Raw genomic sequence first — 25472 nt, forward strand, 5'->3', positions numbered from 1 at the left:
CAGCCCAACACAGAACCAGTAAGCGTGCGACCCTATATATACCCATACTATTAGAAGATAGAGATCAAACGAATGGTAAAGGGGCTCTTAGAATCTGGACTTATATGACCAAGCAATATCCCTCTCTCCTCATCGGAGTTGTTGGTAAAAAGGGTAGATGGCACTTGGTGATTTTGCATTAACTACCGGGCTCTAAACAAAATCACAATAAAAGATAAGTATCCCATACTTGTGATTGATGAATTACTAGATGAGCTCCACGGGGCTAAGTTCTATTTGAAGTTGGATTTGCGGTCTAGGTATCACTAAATTTGTGTGCAGGAGGATGATATTCCGAAGACAACATTTCAAACTCATGAGGGACACTATGAGTTCGTTGTTATGCCTTTTGAGCTCACTAATGCCCCAATGAAATTCTAAAGCCTTATGAGCAACTTTTTTCGCCCCTACCTTTGGCAGTTCATTCTAGTGTTCTTCGATGATATCTTGGTGTACTCAAAATCATGGGAAGATTAACTTACTTACTTGTAACTTGTCTTTATGATTCTAGCCTCTAACCAATTGTTTGCTAAGGAATCAAAATGCCATTTTTGAGTTCAACAGGTTAAGTATTTGAGGCATACCATCACTAAAGATGTAGTATTAGTCGACTTCGACAAGGTGCAAGCAATGATGGTTTGGTCCACACCCACTACAACCAAAGAAGTCTGGGGATTCCTCGGCTTAACAGGCTATTATCGGAAATTCATTAGTAACTTTGGCAGCATGACAACCTCTATGACCAAAATCTTGACAAAGAGAAGTTCCATTGGAATAAGGAGATAAAGGTTGTATTCAATCAACTTAAACAAGCCCTCACCACTCCACCAACCTTATGCCTATTAGATTTTCCTTGCAGTTCGTAGTTGAATATGATGCTAGTTGAATCGGAATTGGTGAAGTCCTCACTCAACACAACCAGTTCGTGGCTTACTTCAACACAACCCTCAAAAGAACAACACTCACTCTATCCACCTTTGAGAAGGAAATGTTAGCTATTGTCAAGGCTATCAGGAAGTGGCGTCACTACCTATTTGGGAAACCATTCACGGTTTGCACAAATCATAAAGCCTCAAATACTTGTTGGAGTAGCGCATTACCACTCCTGCATAGACACGATGGCTTCCTAAACTTCTTAAATACGACTACATTATTGAGTATAAAAAAGGACTTGAGAACCAGGCTACAGACTCCTTATCTTGTATAAGGAAGGTAAACTTTATCTTTATTTCAGTTCCTTATGCAAATTGGTGGCCCAAACTACAGATAAAGGTTCAATAAGATACATTTTATGCTTTTTTAGCAAGAAAAAATGCCTTCCATAAGATGATTTTACACGACGGGGTTTGGTTCCAACACGGTAAAGTTTTTTTGAGCCCTATATCCACTCTGATTTCGTTGATTTTGGCAAATAGTCACTCATCTCCTATCGGTGGATATTTTGGATTCCATAAGACCTTTTATCAAATCGGACAAAGCTTTATTTGGACAAAAATGTGATAGACTATGAATGAGTTATTGAAAATTTATGAGGTCTTCTAACAATGCAAGTTTGATTGTATGCAACCTGCGAGATTGCTTTAACCCCTGTCTATTTCCCACTCAGATCTGGATTGACGTATCAATAGACTTCATTAAAGGCCTCCCCACTACAAATGGTCACTCGGTCATTATGGTGGTTGACGATTGTCTCTCCAAGTATACTCACTTTATTCCCATGAAGCATCCATTTACTGCTGTCTTGGTTGTTAAGGCCTTCATTGCCAATATGGTCTGATTTCATTATCAGTGATAGAGATAAGGTCTTCATTAGCTCATTCTAGCAGACCCTATTTCACCTACAAGAGATAGAGTTGTGTACGAGTTCCAGTTACCATCCCAGACGATGGTCAAACGGAGGTTATAAACCGTATCTTAGAGTAATACCTTCACTGTTTTGAAGGCCTCCAGCCGAAGACATGGATGGGATGGATACCTTGGGTGGAGTTCAGTTACAACACTCCAACCCATTCATCAACCAAAATCACTCCCTTTGAAGCTGTTCATGGCACTCCACCCCCGCACCTGCTAACTTATGTTCCAGGAATCGCCTGTATTCAAGCTGTTGATGAATACCTCCAAGATCGAGACTCTTTCCTATGTGATCTTCACCGAAACCTCCGTTTTGCTCAAGAGAGGATGACGAGTCATGCCAATCAGCATAGATGGGAGGTATCCTTGGAGGTTGGTGATTATGTCTACTTAAAGTTACAACCTTACAGTCAAACTATAGTTGCATTCTGGGGTTTTTTAAAGCTTTCCCTACAGTTTTATGGTCCTTTCCAAACAATGAAAAAGGTGGGTCCTGTGGCATACAAATTGGACTTTCTAGAGGGTTGCCAAATTCACAATGTTTTCCATGTTAGTTTGTTGCGGAAGCATTTGAGATCCATTACACCTACATCATCCCACCTTCCTCTAGTTGTGGATGACTCCTCCATCCTTACCCAACTGTAATCAATTTTGGCCATATATGAAATTCAAAAAGAAAAATACCATCCCAAATCTGAAGTGATATTCAAATAGGTGGGAGCACCAGACGAGGATGCCATTTGGGTAAAGGAGTGGCAGTTTTTCAAATCCTATCCCAACTTCCGTCCTTAAGGACAATGACAGTTTAAACAAGGGGGAATGTTACGTGCTCCATTCTTTGACTCTCGGCAATACATCTGTGGGATGTGGGCACTTATTTAGCAGTTATTTGCATTAATAATTATTTACATCAAATAAGATGAAATAGACCAAGTCTTGTTTCAATTCAAAGGCAGTTCCTATTCTCTAGCAATAATTCTATTTTTCAGCAATTATCCCTAGTCTTTTGCATTAGTTGTAACGTGCTTTGATTTCTGTTGGTTGTAAAGGCCATTAATATAGCCAGTTGAATTCAATAAAGACATGCCTTTTTTTTCCAGAACTCTATCTCTTGCCCTTCCCTTTTTAGTAGTTCTATACTTCTTAAATTAACTTCATCAAACATTAATTCAAAATCTACAAAATACATGTAATAAAATAGATTGAGGAATATACATGCTAATAAATACTAAAAAAATAATCTTAATGCTAACTACAACTAAAGCCATGAAGTTGAGAAAAAGACACAAATAACAATATTTAATGCTCAATGAGAAGCCGTTTAATTTTTTTTTAACTTAATTATTACACAAATTCCACTATGAGTAAAAGTCTTCTTCTTTATTATTAATATCTTTAATTAAAACAATATAACAATTTCTTATGTTATTTATTTAATAAAAATGAAAAGTATTTAGAAGACATACCAAAAAAGATCATGACGATTTAAAATATGTATAGAAAAGTTATCTTTAACTAAGATCTCATTGTCTTATTAACGTGTTTTGTTTTTTAAAGAATTCACTAGAATATTTGTTTTTTAAACAATATTCTTTCATCATTCCAAAAAAAGTTTCAATTCCAAGAAAATAACACAATGATAGTTTTAATATGAGTGCATAAAATAACAACAATAGCAATAATAATATAATACTTTTGCATTGTTACAGGAAACTATTGTGAAATATCTTTAAACCCAGCTCATATGGTTATCCTTCAAATTAAACCAAATGGAGGTTGCCTTGACATAATTCGGTTTACTTGACAAGTTTAAACGAAAGCTGGAAAATTGATAAAAACATGACTTCACTTGGATGAAATTTCAAGATGATATTATTTTTTTAATATTAAGAAAGTAACATATCAATTCAATTAGGATCAATCTTTCAAATCTGCGATCAAGTCATGGATCAAATTGGGTTCAATAAGTTTATTTGTTCTTAAAATATTTTTTATTTAATTATATAATAATAAAATTCAGTGATCACAGTAAAGAAACCAAATAAAATTAAATAAAATTTTGATTATGATGGATTGTACCAAAATAATGGTTGTTTGTGAACAAAGTAAAAAGTAAATGATATTTAATAAAATATTATCTTAAAAACATGTATATATGATATATTTTAAATTACTTAGTTTTTAGGAAATTAAATTTAACAAAAAAATAAAAGGCCAAACACAAGAGCCTAGGCGGCACAACATGATGAAGCCTTTAAAAATAAGCCAAGGCATACGGGCCTGTTAGCTTGGACCTGTGTGCTTGGGTCATTATTTTTTTCTTTTCCAAATAGATGGATAACACATTATTTTTCTTTTTTTTTTATGGAAAGAAAAAAGAAGGCAACACATCATCTACAACCTAGAATTCAGTCACCATAAAGGCAACTAAAAAATTGAGGGTGTTATTTTTTTACTAAAAAAATATTTTTCAATCATTTTTCATCTAATAAACATCCTTATAACCTCTCAAAACAAATCAATAAACCCAAAAAACCTAAAAAACAATCCATAATGAACATAATTGTTTTTACTTATACTTTTTTGTTTCAATTGCAGTGTTTTAGGCATTTCATTGTAGTAGTCTACATAACTATAATTTTTTTTCCAATTTCTTTCTCAAACTTTTTTTCTTCAATTAAAGCTTTCTATGACCAATTTGTTAAAATTTATCCAAAATAGATAAAATTCAACAAAAAAAAAAGATTAAAGTATAAATTTTTTATTTTTTTGTAATTTTAATTTTATGTAAAAAAATATTTTATTCAATTTTTGATCCATGTGATTGAGAGAAGAGAGATGCTCACCAGAAAATGATGAAGAAGAGAGAAATTTATTGGTTGGCCATTTCAATTCATAAAAAAGAAAAAACAATATTAGTGTCAATGAGTTCTATTCAGCGAGGAAAGTTCCATTCAGGTAGTTTTAGACCTTGGTCTTGTTTGAAAAAGTAAATCGAGACTCGAGAAGTTTTTTGTATTTGTGTTGATTTTTCATTTTTAACCATTTTCGTGCTAATCTAGTGCCACTAATGGGTTTATTCGGGTATTTAGAGTGTTTTTTTAGGTGTTTTCAAGTGCAAAAATATTGAAAATGAGTTTTTTTCAAAAACGTTGGAGACTCGCTTTTTCGGCCAACTAAATTGGCTGAAGATGAACCAGAGTGAATGTGTTGGTTTCCTCTATATAAACGAGCATTGTATGTTTTAAAAAAGTGAGGCAAACCACACATTGTATGCCAAATTTGAAAAATAAATAAATAAAAAAGATCTAGGCTAAGAGGCTCATGTTTGAGCTTTTTTGAAGGCCTTCAAGCTGGGTCACCTAAGCCTATTTGCCTAACCTTTTTTTTGTTTTTTTAATTTTTATTTATTTACTTATTTTATTTTTTAATATTTTATCGAATTTTGAATTGGTTTTCGTATTTTATTTCAATTTGGTTTTTCTAGGTTTGTGATGATCTGAAATAAAATTTTCTATTTAATTAGTACTCAATTTGCAAGTATATGCTTTTACTATCGTATAATTAAATAAAAAATAATTTTTTTTAAAAAACAAAGTTATAAATCAAGTGGAGTTCATGACCCGGATCACGGGTTTGGGGGCTTAACTTGCATGGTTTAGGAAATTAAATTTCATAATTTATTTTTGTTTGCTTTCTATAGAGTTGTTGCAGTTTCAAATAAACATTCCAACATTGGATTAGTGCTCTATTTTATAAACATTTATTTTTGTTATCATATAATTAATTAAATAATATATATATATGTTAAAATTTTTATTAAACCTAGTTGAGTCTATGACCTGAGTCGTGGATTTAATGTTAAGTTATAAAATTCAGATTGATCTAATATTTTATTGTCTCAATATTAAAAAAAATATTTATCTTGAATTTTTTTAAAAGTCTAAACTAAGTTTTTGCTGATTATGCATGTTATTTATAAACTTGTCAAATTGACAACTCCAACATTTGAAACCCCGAGCTTTGCTTCTACTATTTACGGCTAGCTAAGTCATGCTAAAGTCAAGGTTTGAGTAATAAAAGCAACCAAGGTCATGTTGTTAAGCAAATGCAATCTATTTGAACTTAGACTTGCGTTTCTTCACCAGGGAGGTAGTGCCTCTTGAAGGCACAACTGTATCGGTAGGGTAAGTGAGACTGAAAAATTGGGGACCCAACCCAAAATCAAGAACAAAGAACAACATTGGATTCGTATTTCTGTAATTGTTTCTGTCCTATGAACGATCAACATTATGAACTGGTCCGTGATGTGAAGAGACGTTCGTGAGAGTAGCTGTGTAATTATTGATGTCCCAGCAGCCTGATTCCTCATTTAATTTGAGGAGCAACATCATGAAGCAGCCTGTTTGTGATGGTCCGGTGCCCTTAAAATTATCGAAGCTAGGGGCACTCTCAAATATTATTCTCCAGGTAGCATGTGAACATAGCCCATCTTCCCATGCATTCACCCCTAATGCCAAAAACAACTGGAGCTAGCTAAATGCATTTGCACATTTCCCGCCTGGGGAAGGAGTTAGGTGGGCTTTTTGAGCTTTCGAGCCCCCTTTTGCAGTCCCAGCCTGGAGCACCTTTATAATTTAAATAATATATTTTTAATTTTCTTATAATTTATTTTTGATATGAGTAGATTAAAATAATTCAAAAATATTAAAATTAATTATTTCAATTTTTACGAAGAACATAGTGGAATTTCATTACAAATAACCTTGATATTAAACATTTACTACATGAGTCATGCATGACAGGATCTTATTATAGGATAGCACATGACTCCGCATGTAATACTATGAATGCTAGAAAACATCTTCGGTTTCTGTTATTTAACTAACCCTTCTTTATAATTTCCTCAAATCATAATCTCTTTTCTCCTAGCTATATATTATTATAAAGATATATTATTGTAATTCCAAACATTTTTGGATTCAAAATGATACAAAGAGAAAATGAGAGATGGGTGCTTATGCATGTGGATAAGAACAATTCCCACATGGAAACTCTCACCTAAAATGCACACATCTCATCCTTTCGACTGAAATGCTTAGCCTAGCTATATGCACCACAGAATATAATCTACATCCTCTTACTTCAATTGTCCCTCCTTGCATCTGATAATACCCGAAATGCCATTCTGTACATTTCTATCCCTCAGAACAAGTCTCATCCCCGTTAAACAGTAAGCCTGATATGGGAAATTCATCTGAGAGCTTGAGCTTCTGCCCCATTATTGCTCTTTTCAGCTTCTTATAGGAAGTTTGAAAAAAGGGTCACAAGGAAACAAAAAGAGCACTGGAGAGTGCAGATAGATATGTACATGAAGGGGGTGGCCTTGCCTAACCACAACCTTTGAAGAGTGACTGAAACTAAGGTTCTCTTTACTTTGGTTTCATCATTCGTTGCCTGATGGAGACACGATCATGATCATTCTATCTCTGTCGAGGTGGAACTTGATCAGGAAGAAACTGCACCCACTAGTACTACTAACATGTCCTCTAAAAAGAAGGAGCTTCTGTCCACTGCCATGAAGAGAACCAGTGAATGGTTTGATTCTTTACCTTTTTGTTTTATCTATGTTTTCATCAAAGGTTTACTTACAAAGTGTTTCAGCTTCTTGTTTCTTTCCTTTTTTCTATAATTACGTACTGGACATGACTAACACCATAAACTTTTACAGGATTTTTTCCCAGGAAATCCCCAGTGACGTCACAGTTCATGCTGGGGGAGCTTCTTTTTCATTGCACAAGGTAGGATTCTCATTTCAAATTATGATCATTAGAGATTGAAGAACGATTAATAATTCCAGTCTAGTAATCTGTCTCCTACCTGCGTTACATTATAACTTAGATTTTGTTGTCTGTAACAATAAATCCAACCAATATCAAGAGAAAATGACTAGGTAGCAGTCATCTAATATTCGATTGTGATATTCGTAGTCGTTTAAATTCACATGTTTTTTCTTTCTCCTTGTTTTACTGCAGTTTCCGTTAGTCTCGAAGTGCGGATACATTAGGAAAATGGTGTCAGAATCCAGTGATGCTGATCTTTCTGAGATAAAAATCCCTCATGTCCCTGGCGGGGCAGAAGCATTTGAGCTAGCGGCAAAGTTCTGTTATGGAATTAATTTTGAAATTAGTACAGAAAACATTGCCATGCTTCGATGTGTGGCAGAGTATCTAGAGATGACTGAGGACTATGCAGTTGGAAATTTAGTGTCAAGGACTGATGCGTATTTGAATGAAGTGGCACTAAAGAGCCTAGCAGGAGCAGTTTCAGTTTTACATCTCTCAGAAAACCTCCTCCCAATGGCAGAGAAAGTGAAATTGGTAGGTCGATGCATAGATGCAATAGCACTTGCAGCCTGCAAAGAAAGCCAATTTTCTATGTCTGGAAGGTCTGATAGTGGCAATGAGGTTGTGATTTCTTCCATCGGGTCTCAACCAAAGGCCATTGTTGATTGGTGGGCTGAAGATTTAACTGTTCTTAGAATTGATATTTTCCAAAGGGTTTTGATTGCAATGATGGCAAGAGGGTTTAAACAGTACGCTCTTGGTCCTGTACTAATGCTCTATGCGCAGAAATCCCTACGAGGTTTGGTGAGGTCCCAACCTGAAAAGCTGATTGGATTCAATTACGTGGCTTATGTGTTCACAATATCTGAATCTTCTTTTTCTTGCAGGAAGCGTCTGGGAAGGGAAGGAAGAAAATTGAGGCACAGCAAGAGCATGAGAAGAGGGTTGTTCTAGAAACAATAGTGAGTCTTCTACCAAGGGAAAAGAATGTACTGTCAGTTAGTTTCCTCTCTATGTTGCTTCGTGCTGCAATTTATCTTGAGACAACAGTCGCTTGCCGGCTTGATTTGGAGAAGAGGATGGGCTTGCAATTAGGACAGGCTGCCTTGGATGATCTCTTGATTCCTTCATATTCTTTTACAGGGGACACAATGTTTGATGTCGATACTGTTCAGCGGATCATGATGAATTACCTTGAGAATGAAGTTGAAGGAAACCGAATCGGTTACCATGCTGATGATGAATGTGGTGTTACTCTGCTAAGTGATATGGAACGAGTTGCGAAGCTGATGGAGAACTACCTAGCTGAAATAGCGTCCGACCGTAACTTGACAGTTTCAAAATTTATTGGTCTAGCTGAAATTATTCCAGAACAATCACGGGTAACAGAAGATGGGATGTACAGGGCCATAGATATATACCTCAAGGTGCAGTCCCTTGCCTGAAATTCTCTCTATCTGCATTACCTAAAATATACTGCCTCCTCACTTAAAGTTTCAGATAGTATAGTTTGCATTACTAGTTTTGATCATAAGACAATTTGAATTACGCAGTTTCCATGTTTATGTCTGGCTGAGCCTTGGCATGCTTGTTACTTGGTTGATGCCCGTTCTTACATAAAAAAACCCCCTCTTATCTCTTCATGCTGTCAATTTAACAGAAGTTCTCCTTTTGATCCGTTCTTTAGGCCCATCCTGCTTTGAGTGACATGGAGAGGAAGAAAGTCTGCAGCTTGATGGATTGTCAGAAACTATCTCGGGAGGCCTGTGCTCATGCTGCTCAGAATGATCGGCTTCCAGTTCAAACTGTGGTCCAAGTGCTTTACTATGAGCAACAACGCCTTCGGGATGTCATGAATGGCAATCTCACGGGTGGAGATTCCCCTGCTCTTCCTCCCAAAGTAAATATATTCTCCACCGATATTCGTCCTGTTTCTGATGAGCTCTCCAGCTTACGCAGAGAGAACGAAGATCTGAAAATAGAGCTACTAAAAATGAAAATGAAAATGAAGGAGATTGAAAGAGCTACTGTCGTATCAACTACAAGCAGTCCATCTGCTGATAAACCTCCTCTGCCTCGAAAATCATTTATTAACTCTGTGTCAAAAAAGCTTGGAAGGATTAATCCTTTCGTGCGAGCTGATGGATTCCCACTCTCCAATACCAAGGCTCGAACTAGACCAGCCAAAGATCGCCGGCATTCAATATCTTGAGTCTTAAAGACATGCGCTTATTTTTTTAGAACTACCAGTACTTCGTGAAGAGTACAGTGTAGGATTTTTTGGCTTTGTTTGTGAGGCAGGGGTGAGAAGGCTACTGGTTGCTGTCTCTTTGTATCTTGAGATCTCCTTCTTTGGTTTGATAGTTTTGTAAATATTATCTACATTGTGTTTTCAATAAAATATTGATTCAGAGGCTAAAAACAAACCCGGAATTATTAAACTTATTGTTCCTCAGATTGATGTTTCTACACAGCAATAAGTGATCCTTGTTTCTTCTCAAGAAATGAAAATCTGAGTTGCTGCTGTTGAGAGCATAACTCAAGAAGCAATCAGAAATTGTACAATATGACCTGTGTTTTTGTAACTTAGCGTACTATCCGGTTCTGGAACATTTCTAGCAAGCAACAAATGATAACATAAAGCCTTGGTGACAGTCCATTTAGTAGTCTATTGAAAAATGAAGTTCGTTTAATCATCTTCCAGTTTCACGTTCTTATAACAGCTGCTTCTGACAAGAATCCCTGCACGTAGGTCAAGAAATGGAGGACCTGTTAACAGTATAGCGTGGGGTCTGTATCTAAATTATGGATTCTTTTTGGATAGAGGTTTTGGAAAAGCAAGGATAGCTCATGGGACAGGCTAGCAGTAGTGCATGTTGAGTATGTCTGGGCCACACACACACACACACACACACACACACACATGAAAGGTTTAAACTTTCAAAATCCAGGTATATAGAATGTTCCTGAGGGATCTACAAGAACCCGTGGAGGTAGGAAATTTTTTATCAATTATTGAGATAGGAACCTGGTGTTCATCTGGTGGCAGACAAACACAAATATACTCTTCTAGTTGTATTTAGTGGGGAAAGGTCTCGAGTTCCAGGCGGATTACAAAAACATTGAAGAAAAGAGGAAATTCTGTAAGGAACCTAAAATATTTGACAAAATTAATTTTCCAGGCTGCTTTGTTCTATAAAAGCAAAGGTCTCCTAGATAAAAATAAAAATCCAGGGCCTAATTGCTAGATAATATATCTGGACTGGAACAGAAAAGGTCAATCTTTAGATTATAATTAAATTGTAATGGGTTTTGCAAGGCACAGAGAAAATCATCTTTACACAAGAAACCCATCATGCTAGCAGCTAAGCAGAAAAACCAGTACAAGCATGACTTATAGATTTAGTCGGTAAGAATCAGTCTAAAATCTTGTCATGTCGACTTCTTCAAAGATATTTTTTCAAGCGATGTTCAGACGCAAAACTTGACAAAGCCAAGGAGGTTGTTTTAGTCTATCCTGCCTTACTTGTTCTTCAACGCCAATACTGTTTTTACTTCCATTTTGGTACCCCAAGGTAATGCCAGGAACCTGGAAAAGACCCAATTCAGGGCCACCTAACTCATCTCTTCTGGTGTTGATCTTTTGATTTGTCAAGGAACTTGTCCCGTTTAAATGACTGGATCCAGTGGAAGTCGAAGAGAGGCTTGGTCCTGAATCTGAAGTTAGTGGTGTTTCACGTTTCCTCCTTCTGTTATAGCTCGAAGGTCCAAGTGTTAGCTGAATCTCACTCTCATCTATTAGCTCTAATACAGTATCTGCATTTGATTCTACAACATAAAGTTCAGCAGGCCTCTCCAAGTCAAGTTTCGCTATCGACTTCTGCTGCATATCGCGTGCATGATTGGTGTGATTAAAGCTAAAGCCATTCTTTGAGCTCCATAACTCTCGACTCCTTGCACTAGGCCTGTTGCTTTCAATGTTTCTCATCATAGTTTTTTGGGTTCGATATAGACGATGAAGTTCACATACCTGCAACATCATTCAAAAAATCAGAATCTCTTATAAGAACAGGCAATATAATTAGTTAAAAGACATCCATATTCATATGGAGAAAAATTAAGCACCTGCTCTTTGAATGTTTCTTCATGTTTTAACATGGCCATTCTCATGCATTCCTTGTCGTAGGGCTTGAGGAATTTCTCCATGTTTTTTGCTTGTGTTAGGCGTAGCCCAGTTGCCTCCTCGAGAAAGAAATTATGTATATATATATAGCTGAATCTACAATGCCCACTTTCCAAGAACTTGCAAGCAGAAAAGCGTTTAAAGTCACATTTCCAGTTTGGCGATGTATTCCCTGCTTGAATCTGTAAAAAGAAGATAAAAACGAAACAATTTAAAGCTAAGAAGCTCCTTGATTCATGATAGATTGCTTAACAATAACAACAAGGAAGTGGTGTAGGATAGGAGCATTCATTTTTACTTCCAAATAGTAATAAATATAAATGCATTATATATAATAACATCAGCTACTTGTATGATTTGTCTGTTTGCTAGCTTGTGTTTTCTTCCATTCATCCTTCCTGGGCCACAATCATAATTTCCACACACACATCTCTCTCAATCAAGAACCATAGGGTTACATCACGTTCTATGAAAATATTAAACATTAATTATTATTTATTACTACTTTTCAATCAAAAGAAGAATATAACGGTTCTAACCTAGAATTAGACCACCATAACATCAGACAATCTAGCTCATCATCATTGCATATATATCTGAATGGAGAATTTCGATCCAAATATATAAATAATTTGAATTGAGTTGAGCTGGGACCTATGTTTCCAGAATTTGAGTAGATCAAGGAGAGAAGGGTATGCATGCAATGTTTAGATTTACGGGGATGATCGAAGCCCCTCTTTTAACAAGAAATTAGTATGCAGCAAGCAATGGATTTAAGTATTATACTTTCATATTAATTGCCGTATTAAACCATTTCTCTGTGTTATCCAAGATTAAAACTCAATATACACATCATGAAGCTAACAATCTCTCCCTCTCCCTCTCCCTCCCTCCCTCTCTCTATGTGTGTGTGTGTGTGTAATGACTAACGCAGAGATAAATAAGCCATTCTTTGACAATATTAGGACTAGATAGTAACGTATATATTTGTGTGTGTCTGTAGCCTGTTGCTAGTTCGACAAGGGAAACTGGAGAAGAAAACTTCTCCTAGTTTACGTAGCGTAATCAAGAATATGATTGAAACGAAGATTTTAACAACTTTATTTGTAAAAGAAAAGAAAAAAGAACCAAAAAAGGTTAAAAGAATGATATGATCTTCTGACCTGTGTGTAGAGTTTCCAAGAGGAAGATCAAATCTTATGATCTGAAGAAGGAGAAGGAGCGAAACAGGAAAAAGAGCACTTCCAAGGAAAAGGCTAACAGTAGTTATTTCTCCACCCAAAACCTCTCACCTGCAGCAGCTGCTTAGATCAGAAGGACGTTTCCATCGCATTATCCATCACTGTATGCTGAAGGAGATGGGAATAAATCACAACTTTAAGAAGAATTTAAGATCCTCTCCTCCCTTTCTCGCACACGAGAAACCAAAGTGTTTGCTTCGTATGGGCTTTGACGCATGCCAAACAAATCCCAGTCTCTTAGCCAATGTCATTCAAGTTTTGTGATAGAGATGCCCCAGACAAGTCCAGCAACGCAGCTATATAAAATTGGATATAGTAAATTAACCTCAAATTGTTTTATATAAATTTTATAATTTTATAATATAGTTGTTGAGGATCACAAGGCCTTGCAATATTGCTCCAAACAATCAACGAAATAAATAGCTTACGGCGATGGCTGAGATGAATGACACCACATGCAACCAAGAATTGTTTATCACCATTGACCACCACCAGTAATATATTTACTATATATTGTCTCACTTATATTATTTGTTTCTTGTGATAATATTCTCTAATTAATTAATTTACGCATCAATCAAAATGAAGTCCTTTTCTTTTTCCAATATTAAATGCATGTCTCTACATCGATCTAATGTTTTTTTTTTTTTAAATATTTTTAATAAATTACTCTAGATAATTAATAATTTCAAGATTTAACTAAAACAATAAAACAAATCTGCTTGACTATGGAAAATCCTATTGAAATTATTAAGTGTTCATACTCATGCACGTTATTAGGAGCGAGGAAGAAGTTTAGATGACATCTCATGGCCCGTGACAAATATATCTCAACCACACGTTATCAAGGCTTGATTAAAAATATAATAAAGATTATTTTTTTAAAGTGTTTTTTTTTTAAATATATTAAAATATATTTTTTTTATTTTTTAAAAATTTATTTTTGATATCAACACATTAAAACATTTAAAAACATTAAAAAATTAATTTAAAAAAAAATTAAAATTTTTTAAATGTACAGTTCAATTATACTCCCAAATACACCCTAAATATATTCTACTTAAAAACAGTAAAAAAAGTTAAAAAGATCTCAAACCAGTACTTCTCACACTTGAATTGAATTATTATATAAAAAAAAAAAAGTTAAAAAGATTCTCAAAACATTTTTTATACAAAAAAGGACATTATAAATTTTATAAAGAAGCTTAACATATTTTGTTCTACCAAAAAATCTAATTGAAAAATAAGTTTAAAGATAAAATTAATTAAAAAAAATATTATAAAAATATATTTGATACCTGTTCTAGAATTTATATTCACAAACAAATAGAAACAAACAGGGATGATAATTTCATCCAAACTCAATAAATATTGATCTAAACCGATCCAAATAAATAATGTAGTTTTTTAGATAATTAAGTTAGTTGATGAGTAATGGATAAAATATTAATATTGTTAAATATATATATACTAATATTTTATTTTATATTAAATAATAAATAATATTTAGGTAATAAATACCCATATAGATCTTGAAACTAATTTTAACACATAAAGAAATAAAAAAGATATAGAAATAGCATAGAACTAACTTGTTGACATCCATTATTATTTCTTTCTGGATACATCATGATGGCTAATGGTCACGTGAGAGTACTATATAGTACAATCATTTTTCTTCTTCTTCTTTTTTTTTTTTTATATATATAAAAAAAGCGGGAGAGGTTAATAATCAAAAGGGAAAAAAAAGAGAAAAGAAAAAAATGTATCAAATAATAAAGATTATCCACTAATATTATCCCAAGGAACAAAATACCGTACATGTTAAGTATACTTGTAATAAAATACTGTACACGTTAAGTATACTTGTAAGAAACGCAGGTGCCACAGCATCAGCATCCACCTAGATCTCCTTTTGTTTTGGGGAGAGCGAGAATGAGCCATAGAAATGGATATGATAATTACTTACAAATTATTATTATAATAATTAGAGAGAGACTATATTCTATAAAATAAAGACAAAATACACTGCAAGTAAACGGAAAAATAAAAACCGTATGTCTGCTAGTCCTTATCAAGAAACATATAATCACATTCACACGCATATGGAGGCCTTATGTAAAATTGCTCTAAAAGTAATACCACAACTAATAATGGACGACAAGAATTTAGAAAGAAAGGTAAGGAAATGGTAGTGAGAGAGGAAGAGTGTACTGGAGAGTGACATTGAAGCACGCGTTGCCGGTCAGGGGAGGTGCAGCCGTATGGGGAGGTGGGTCCATTGGGTTTGATGTAAAAGGCTGAGCCACGGAGGTGATGTGGGTGTGCTTCGGTCCCACCTCTTCAAAAATATGAACAGAATCTTTTCATATTTTTAAATCAATTTATGTAGCGAGTCCTTTTATTATTTCCTTGATAAAATAAGTCTTTGTTGTATTCTTAATTTCAGATAATTGAGCATAGTTTATTGAAGCTAAAGGTTGATTTTAGTGAATTAAATAGTTTTTTCACCATTTAAATTATTATTATCAGCTTTTCTTTTCGTTTTTTATTTATTTTTGTAATCTTTAATACAAAGTGCACGAAGTTGTAGAAAGAGAGGAATAGTCAAAATTTATATGCTTGAGAGGACAGTGGGGAGGAAGGAGCGCTGTAGAGAGTGTTTTTATCGCACTTGTACGTATTTTTGAAGTGGGATTTTCAAAACAGAACTCATTGAGGAATCTTGTTTCCTGCCGTGTCGGTGAACATCTTTTACAGCAGCCAGACATGATCATCAACATGCGGATAAGATTAAGATTCTCTTATCATTATTTAATTACACCGCTACAGTTAATATTTTTTGAAATGTGTTTGTAATTTTTTTCTTAAATATTTTTATTTAAAAATATATTAAAATAATATATTTTTTATTTTTTAAAAATTATTTTTGATATCAGCAAATCAAAATGATCAAAAAATACCAAAAACATACTAATTTGAAAAGAAAAAAATTTAAATTTTTTTAAAATTATTTTTGAAACACAAAAACAAATAGAGTTATACTTAGTTTTCCTTGAGGTGAGATTTGAGTGTGAGAACATATTAACATGATTCAATTATTGGCTTGCAATATATTCTAGATATGATTAATTTTTTTAGTGTAAAAATAAAAAAAAATGTTGTTAATGTATTTTTTTAGTAGGAAAACAAAACTATATAAAATAAATTTAATATGATTTGGTTGACTTAATTAGTCAAAAGATAATTTAAAACAATTAAAAAAATAAATAATTATAAAATCAAGTATCAATAAAATAGTGGAATATTTATATGAGACCATAATAACTCAATAAAAAAATAAAATAAATCATAAAATCAATTTAAAATAAATTAAATATTGAAGAATGAAATTAAAAAAAATTATTTTTAAAAAATCTAAAATCATATGATGAAAATAAAATAAAATAAAATAAACATGCTATTCCTTATTTTTTTTTCTTTGAAAAAATTAGAGCAAGCAACGCAACAAATAACATATTTCTCGTTATGCCTAGATTTTGGTGACCGGAGGGTCATGGGAATTTTGGGCAAGGGATGTTCTACTCCCAAAAAATTATTTTCAACCAGTTGTTGATCTAAAACCAAAAAAAAAACATTATATGGACTTAAATAAACTTGTTTATGTCTTCAAACAACCTAAATAACGATTCAAAAGCAAAAAATCAACTTAGGATCCAAAAAATTCTCTCGTTTAGAGCTATTCTCTCAAGCAATTTGAAGATGAAAGAACACCCAAGTGGAATTACTTTTATCAAATGGAATCTATAAACACCAAGATCGACCATTTTGATAGTTGAAATCAGTGTCAACTGATGTTTTCTCTCTCAATCACTAGAATCCAGCGACTCTCTCTCTCATCTCTAACCAAGAACTAAAAAAAAATAAATTTTTAGGGGTAGCTCAACTGGTCAGGCTTTGGATTTGCTCCCTAATGATTACGAGTTCGAGTTCTCTTAAGACCATTAAAGGCTTACATAGTCGTTGATTTCAGGACCCGTAGAATTAATTGAGGTATGCATAAATTGATCTACACATCCATATTAATAAAAAAATAAAAAAAATAAAAGAAATAAATCTTTTGGATACAAAGTGAATTCTCAAAAAAAAAAAAAAAAAAAGAGGCACTGGAAATTGGTGATGTGCAAAGTGGGAAAAGTCAACTTTTTGAGTCAATAATGGCCATGTAGTTTCTTCTTGTTCCTAGCTTTGGTCCCACATCTCTTCAATTTTGCCTTTTGTTAACAAATCAAAAGCAATTAGCTTTTAATTTGGCTACATAAGGATGAAATCCTCTAAAAAATAGTTAGTGACAAAAACCTAAAACACTTCACCTTGTGAGCCCGCATTGGTTTTTGTGAGGTTCCTGGGTGAAATTATTGATGGTAAAACAAGCATAGTACTATTTAGTGTTTTCTATAATATTTATGCAATAACACTCATTTTTTTTTCTTGTATAACATATGATTTTCCTCAAATGAAAGCATTATGATTTTAAAATTTATTTATTTTGAGATTAATTTTAATTAAAAAATATGTAATTGTTTAGTTATTAAATATTTAATACCATATCAAATAATATTTTAACTTGACAATTTAAACTATTAAATAAAACTTTTTAACAGTTTTTATCAACTCTCTAGCAATAAAAATATTACTATATAATAAGTTTGTTATTTTTAAAATATTTAATTCATTTTCACGAGGAGGAAATGATATTTATCTTCAACTTTGCATTCCAGGAAACCAAAACAAGTTCGTACACTTTCACTAACTTTGAAATGCGTGTCTTTTTTCTAAAAGAACACGACCACCTTTTACCGGTTTTCAACAAAACCAAATTGTTCACAATGATAGCTTTTTTTAAAAAAAAAAATAAAAAACTATTGTTTTGAAACCCATTCTAGCATAATGGATTGTTCTGGAATCCTACCGATCTAGAATTAAAATCAAATTAGATTAAAATAATAATAATAATAATAATAAAAATTTGGTGTGGCCAGTCAAAACCTAGCTAATTTTGTTTTTTTACTCAAACAATGTTATTTTGATTTATAAAAAAATTTGACTTGGATGACTTGATAGCCCGGTCAAAAACTTGAACCTGATCTGATCTAAAAACTATGTAAAAAACAACAATAGTTAAAATAAAAATCTGTTAAAACTTTCAATCATTTGAATTAAGAAAAAAAATTTAAAGAGACAACTATTGCCCTACTTTTTCTTATTTCTTAGAAGAATCCTCTCTAATTTAAATTATATTCTCTTATTAATATATCTATTTTTTATTACAAATAAAGGATGCTTTTTTTTTTTTAATTGTAAGCATTATTTTTTAAAAAATTAAAACTTGTCATGAAAGCCAAAAAAAGTTAATTAGTGTGATAAAGCCAAGTGAAAAAAAAAGAAGCAAAATTTTAATCTTCTTTGAGTATTCATGAACTAATTTTTATTTGTGCATATTACACATAATAATTAAAAAATAATTTTTTAACATTTCCATAAAGATCTATGACAATATTTAAGAATTATGCCATAATTGTACAAAATTCCAACTATCATGCTAGATATTTTATTTATAGTGTAGTTCAATAATAAAAAAAATAATTAGGCATGTGTGCTTGGCTGATCAGATAAAGGCATGGAACAAGTAAGACTGCAAAGCTAGGCCGACACACCTAGCCTCCGTTAATAATGTTTTATGTTTATGGGTGGGCTCTAACCTTTTATTAAAATATAAAATAGACAATGTATTGTTTATTCATTTAGTTTTTTGGTCACCAGAGAGATAGACAGAATGTGAGGCTATGGTTTTTGGACCTAAAAAACTAATTTGCAAACTATTTTCACGAAACAAACCAAATAAACATCTTAAGAAGTTTAATAAATCAGTTTCTAACCCTAAAATACCCTTAAATTTGTCCAAAAAAATAAATTAATTTGATTTTTTCCCCTTAACCTCAATCTATTTTTCTAGATGAGATGAAAGCTAAAAAACATCATACTAGCACTGCTATCATTAAAAAGAAACTATCAATATCAAGATCGATTTTTCAGTTGTTAGAAAAGAAAATAGGGTTGGTCTGACACCATAATCAACTTTTTTGAAAGTTGGGTCATGACTAATCAATAATTTATTTTTTATTTTTTAATAACTTTCTGTTTTCTCTTAAATTCTTAAGTCTTGAGACTAAAATGTAAAACAAATTATTTAGAACTTAAAAGTTAAATCATCAGTAACTAACTACAGATAAAAGGTGAAAAAGGTTAAAATATCTCGGGAACAAAGCGTACCTTTTCACTCCCCGTGAACATCACAAAAGAGAGTAGGGCTAGAATTTTTTTTCATTGTTAAATTACTGTGGTCCCTATTATTTCAATTTCAATTTTTTCAATTGATGAAATTGAATCCGATTCCACAAAGTCAAGCGTCAATTTAAAGTCGGGGCATTTTTCAAAACTGCAGATATGGTGAATCACACAAATAAAAAAGAATGATTTGGCTTTATTGAGAACAGCATGAAGGGTTAAAAAAAAAAAAGGGAATGGACGGATCACACAAATAAAAAAGAATGATTTGGCTTTATTGAGAACAACATGAAGGGTTAAATTGAAAAAAAAAGAAGGAAATGTATCTGTTCAAGAAAAAAAGAAAAAAAAATGGACGAATCAGGAGCACCGTAGCAGTGCACTGCACCTGAGAGCGCATCTATACTATAATGGACAATGAATCGACATTCTCCTTTTGTTTATTGTGTAATGTAATAAAGTCAACAACTATATTATACTGATCATCCAACTATCTCATTTTGATATTAGTTTTGCAGCTTAGAGACACTTTTGTATAATATATTTTGAAAGTTGGAAAAAATTGTAAATAATTCCAGCTACGTTTAGCATGATTTATAAAACAATAGGTTTCTTTCCTATATATAAAAAGATTAGCTTATGACAAAAATAACTTTGATAAAACTTGTACAAACATATATTATTTTATATTTAATTTTTATTAAATAAATGAGAAATAATAAGATATATACTCATGACCGTTTGCTTATTGAGGTTTTAATACCATATTAAAATAATTATCTCAATTCAATAACTTAAATTATTAAATAATATCTTATAACATAATTTATATTATTCTACATGGTATGTTATGACCGAAAGCAGGAAAGGAAACCAGATACAAATAAGGGCAAGGCTTCTTTCTTTAAAAAAAAAAAAAAAAAAAAAAAAAGCATTCCATGAGAGACGTGGGTGTGTCATGATTTTCTTTCAATGGACCTTTCAACCACCAAGAGGATCAAGACTCAAGAGTCAGTACTATTCTGTCTCTACGAGTGATTGGTTCCCTTCATGATCGTGGATCCTATTATTATAAACCTAATTAAAAGAAAAAGTAATAATAAATCAGCTGATTTGATTATTTCAAGACTGTAAGCAAAAGTTATGATGATCGATGGTGGAATCCCAAATCCAGGCAATACTTAATGCGACAACGCTTCGCTCAAGTTATAGTTTGGAGAGGGATTAATGTAATAATGTGTGCGTAGTGGAGAAACACGTGGAGCTCTCTTCCACAATGGACAATCTTGACAGGATTGATAAGTTATTATATATGCACTCCTTGGGAGGCTGTCATGAGCCACTCACCGGCGGGCATGAGCTTAGGGAGGAGGGAGGTGGCTAGATAGATATGTCCCCCATTTGTTAAATCATATATAGGTCGAAGCATGGGAATAGAAAAATGAGATTGAAAATATTCACGTCCGGTGGTGGCTTAGTGGTGATAATAAAATAAGTTAAATCTTTGAGGTACCTAACTCCTAAAGTTACATGGAGCAATCACTGCCCTAAATGGCCATCCTTTTCTTTGTTAAGACAATAATACCATACCTTTACATCTAAACCTGCCTGTTTCCAATTCAACATCAAGTCCAGTTTAAAACCACTTGCTTTTTCGTACTCTTCTTTCAAAATCTCCCAAAAATTATGTGTACTCTCTATCTCACACGTACACATTAAACTATCAAGATTTGAGATGCACCGTGGATTCCCACAATGTTCCTCCTTTTTCTTGATGTTTTTCTGCTATGATTATTGGCTACCGAACTTTTTTTTTTTTTTTTCTTAGTACATGTGTTTATTTTAAATTGATAAGCAACACACCATGTACTTTTTATTTGTAGATCAAACTCCTTGGTTTACCATATAACCATTTGGGCCCTTTCCACCAACCTTGATGCTAGTATTGTTTTCATAGTTCCGTTAGATTATCTACTACACAAAAATTAATAGAAGATGATAATAACCTCATTTATCTGTAATACCGCGAGTTCAACTATTGTTAAGATCTTTAACAAGAATTGCATTGCTAATTCCCACATTCTCCTTATTGTTGTTTACTCAATTAACCATCAAAATATATTTATAGTCCCTTATTCATTAATTATATCTCCCACCTTTATAGCACGTGTCTTAATGTTATTTATTCATAACAAATTTCACTTGGATGATATCTTGAGATATTGGAAACCTAATACCTTAACCTTAATGTGTTATTTTATCCTTTTGAGTCAGACACTTTATACAATTTCTATATTGAGTCCACTATCATAAATTCTTTTTCTTGAACTCATTAAAGCTATATTCTAATACTAATTATTTCATTTCTCATCGAGTGAGATAATTTTCATTTTTATCATAAATATCTGAAAGTTCCATTCCAATTTACACTTACCTATAATTAACAAACATCTTCCACACACCAGTTTTTGTGGAATCAATACACGTAAATTTGACAACTCACTTAGTATTCTTATCAATAAAACTTAAATAGTTATGTAACTCTCCATGGGTTAACACGATGATGTGAAGTATCTGAAAATTAAATTCAACGTAAAAATTAACCATACGCATCAATAATAATATTTATAAATTTATTAAATGCATTTCCATTATTTAACTTGATTAAGTTAAATTAAATCCTTCCTTGAACATCCATCAACCAGGGTACTTAATCACATTGCCCACGTCGAGCACTAGTCCCTTAACCAGGGCAACTAGCTTACACTGCCCAAATCGGGCGCTAGTCGCTAAACTAGTGCAACTAACTAATTTTGCTTGCAAAAGATGTTAGCCCCTAAACTAGGGCAATTAGCTCATATAGCCCCAACAGGGTACCGATCCTTAAACCAGGGTAACTATCTCACACTGCTCGAACCGGGCGCTAGTCCCTAAACTAGGAAAATTAAAAGCATACTAAAAAAATGTTATTGATACAAATAAATCATATATTATTTGATTAATAAAGTTGTCCAAATGATTCTATGCAAATAAATGAACCAAAACCAATCCAAATCATAGGGAAAGAACATGAACACCATCTTAGAACACAAAAAATGCCTAGATATAGAACCAGTTACTGTCAAACCTAGAACTGACATTTTAGGCCTTTAAAATATACTTTTCTTATTTCCAACAAACAACATTATCATAACCAAGCATATCTGAATCAAAAGAACCAACAAACAACATCAAATCATCCAGATTATACAAGATGTTTCAAATCTAAAAATTATCAACTTAAAACAGCCTATAAGTTCATGCAATATGGATTCAAAATTAGTTTTTATAGGCTTATTTCGGTCATGAATAGACCTGACAAATCTAAGATAAACATCATTGCTTCAAAATGAATTGCTTAAGTTAAAATAAAATAACAATATTTTATGAAAAAAAACTTAAATAAAAGACTTTTATTACATCTAAAACATAAAAAAAAAAACCTTTAGAAAACAGAATCAAACTATCATAGTAACAAAATGGGCAATCACAACACTACATGCCAAGCATTCTAAATGTCATCTCCATGCTCGTAAACATAAATACATACCAAATGATAATAAAAAAACATAAAAGCATGCCACATGAACTCCACTTTTAAGTTAGAAAGTATACCTTCAAGTCCCTAGAGTGATTACTTCCCTCTTTGCTTTTCTTATAAAGCATTACTTTTACAAGCTTGTTGCCCTTTCAAAAATTAAGAAATCCTTATGCTAGGCTCTTAAACCTTCACACTTAGAGTTCCTTTATCAACCTTTTATCCCTTTTTTTCTCCTTTATGCTCTGATTTTCCAAGGGGATATTTATATGGTTTTGCTAAGGTTTTTGATGGGTTTAAACATATATGACCTCTGTTCATATTCTATTTTTTTCAATGGTGATTTTGCAACATTTTTGGTTTTTGGAGGTTTTGGTGGTTTTCTCAAACTTGAAGACCAAGAAGCCTGTTTTTGGCTTTTTAATCTTGAGAGAAACATGATCAACTTTTGATAAGAACCCAATGAGAAGGCTTAAAGTATGAACACATGAAAAAGATTAGTGGTTTTATGAAATGGGTATCACAACCATTGATGACTAAGTTAACCACTTTTGAGACTTCGTCGAAGCAACTTCGACGTCATCGTCGTTAAAGACCACCTAATCTTGGTAGAGGGGTACACACCTTTCATTTGGATTCAACCTTGCTCAATTTAGAGGTTTGTAGCTCATATATTTATTTGTTTGAAAGTGTCAACCCAATCGGCCTAGAATATGAAAATGCAGTGATGACTGATCGGGAATAAGATGTTGTTGAGTTCAATGAGGGAAATAGGATGCAAACGTTTGATGAGAGTAACCGATATTTTTAAAGAGGATATTTTCAGTTTAATGCTTATGATTACAACATAAGAGGTGGTCGAAAACACCACATTTATTCGTCAAAAAATACCTATTCGATCAGCCAAAACTATCATATAAAAAGCTAAATAATGGCTGAACGACGCGTTGTTTAGGTTAAACCTTAGAAATTAGGGATTTTAATTTAGAATTTGACAAATTTCATTTTAGTCCTTATTCTTCACATTTCTTTTAATTGCATGTGTAATTGCTTCTCAAACTCTTAATTTCATACAATTTCACCCCTGCCAAACTCAATCATCAACCTCAAAGTTTAGTAACATTTTTATCTTTTTCCTTGGTTTTTAATTTGTACACTTGAACCTTTAATTGATCATCAAACTTTCAAGTTTCCTCAATTTGGCCCTTGATTGGGTCAATTTTAACCCTTACAATCACACATCTTTTTTAGTTTGGTCATTGGTTTTGATTTTCTTCAATCAAGTCCCTATACAAATTCTCATAAAATTAATTAAGTCTTCCAAAATTCTCATCGGGTCCTTACCTATCCAATTTTGCATTTCTTTATCCCAATAAAAATATTTTCACCAAAAGGGCCATTTTTAAATAAAAAATGGGTTGCCAATTTTGCCAATGTTATACATTTTGATCGTTCAACTTTTCCACTTGTCATTTTGGTCTTTCACCATAAACTTGGATAATTTTCTAGGCTTTCTTCATGTATATCATTTTTTTTTTTAGATTTTTTTTAAAAAAACATTTCTTGATTTTTTGTTTGGTCAAAAGGGGGTTAACAACATTAGGCATAAAGTTTTAGGGCCATATTCATAATTTAAAAACTTAAAAGCCTAATACTTAAAATTAAAAAGGGGCAGGGTAAGGGGTAATTTCCTCAAACTCTAAAGAGGCACCAGGGAAAAATCGTAATTATATCCCTCTTCCTTTTTCTTTATTGCCAATAGTGGGTTCTATGTCCATTGCTAGCGATTAGTGCAGCGCCAACCACTACTGCCACAATAAGATAGTAGTGAAAAGGATAACCCCTTTCACGCTGCACATCCTCTAATAGTGCTTGGCGCTGATTGCATGAAGGCCACAACATGCTCAAGTTAGGTAATTTAAAATGATACTTTAAGTGTAATATGATGATATAAAATCTTGATGAAAATACACTTTCAAGTACTAATCAATAACCCCCAAAATTAAAGCATAAAAAGGACAAAAAAAGAAGAGATTGTCGTGTGTCTCAACATACGATCGACAGAGGATACATATTGAGGAGCTGATGATTTGATAAGCATGGAGTCTGGTTATGGTGTGAAGGCGACTTATAGAAGCGAACTATATGATAAATAAGTGTCTTGAGATATGACTTAAAAACTAAAGGAGGTTATACATAGAATATTCGGGTCTTATGCATATAAGAACCTATCATGTTGAGTTGATATAAAACCTCCATCATGAATGACACTTTTAGACATAGTGATATGAAAATACAATCTTTAGATGGAAATGAATGGAGTTCTAAATAGGTTGAAGCTTTTGACTAGCCGAGAAAAAAGCCAAAGTGTCTTTCTTAATGATGTA

General features: G+C 32.8%; 2 protein-coding genes across 2 annotated transcripts; one reads left to right on the top strand and one right to left on the bottom strand.

The window, feature by feature from the left end:
• The first annotated feature begins 7153 nt into the window (after positions 1-7153).
• Positions 7154-10191, top strand: LOC118047916 (BTB/POZ domain-containing protein SR1IP1). The gene is made up of 5 exons (XM_035057355.2): positions 7154-7488; positions 7622-7691; positions 7926-8540; positions 8624-9163; positions 9424-10191. The coding sequence occupies exons 1-5, from the start codon at positions 7433-7435 to the stop codon at positions 9946-9948; spliced, it is 1806 nt and encodes a 601-aa protein (XP_034913246.1). The 5' UTR covers positions 7154-7432; the 3' UTR covers positions 9949-10191.
• Positions 10192-10999: 808 nt separating this feature from the next.
• On the bottom strand, positions 11000-13526 carry LOC118047917 (uncharacterized). The gene is made up of 3 exons (XM_035057356.2): positions 13083-13526; positions 11862-12101; positions 11000-11766 (listed from the first exon to the last, which is right to left on the bottom strand). Exons 2-3 carry the CDS (start codon positions 11940-11942, stop codon positions 11197-11199), a joined length of 651 nt encoding a protein of 216 aa, XP_034913247.1. The 5' UTR covers positions 11943-12101; positions 13083-13526; the 3' UTR covers positions 11000-11196.
• Positions 13527-25472: the final 11946 nt, after the last annotated feature.

Source organism: Populus alba, chromosome 7 (assembly GCF_005239225.2).
Source record: "Populus alba chromosome 7, ASM523922v2, whole genome shotgun sequence".
NCBI lineage: Eukaryota > Viridiplantae > Streptophyta > Magnoliopsida > Malpighiales > Salicaceae > Populus > Populus alba.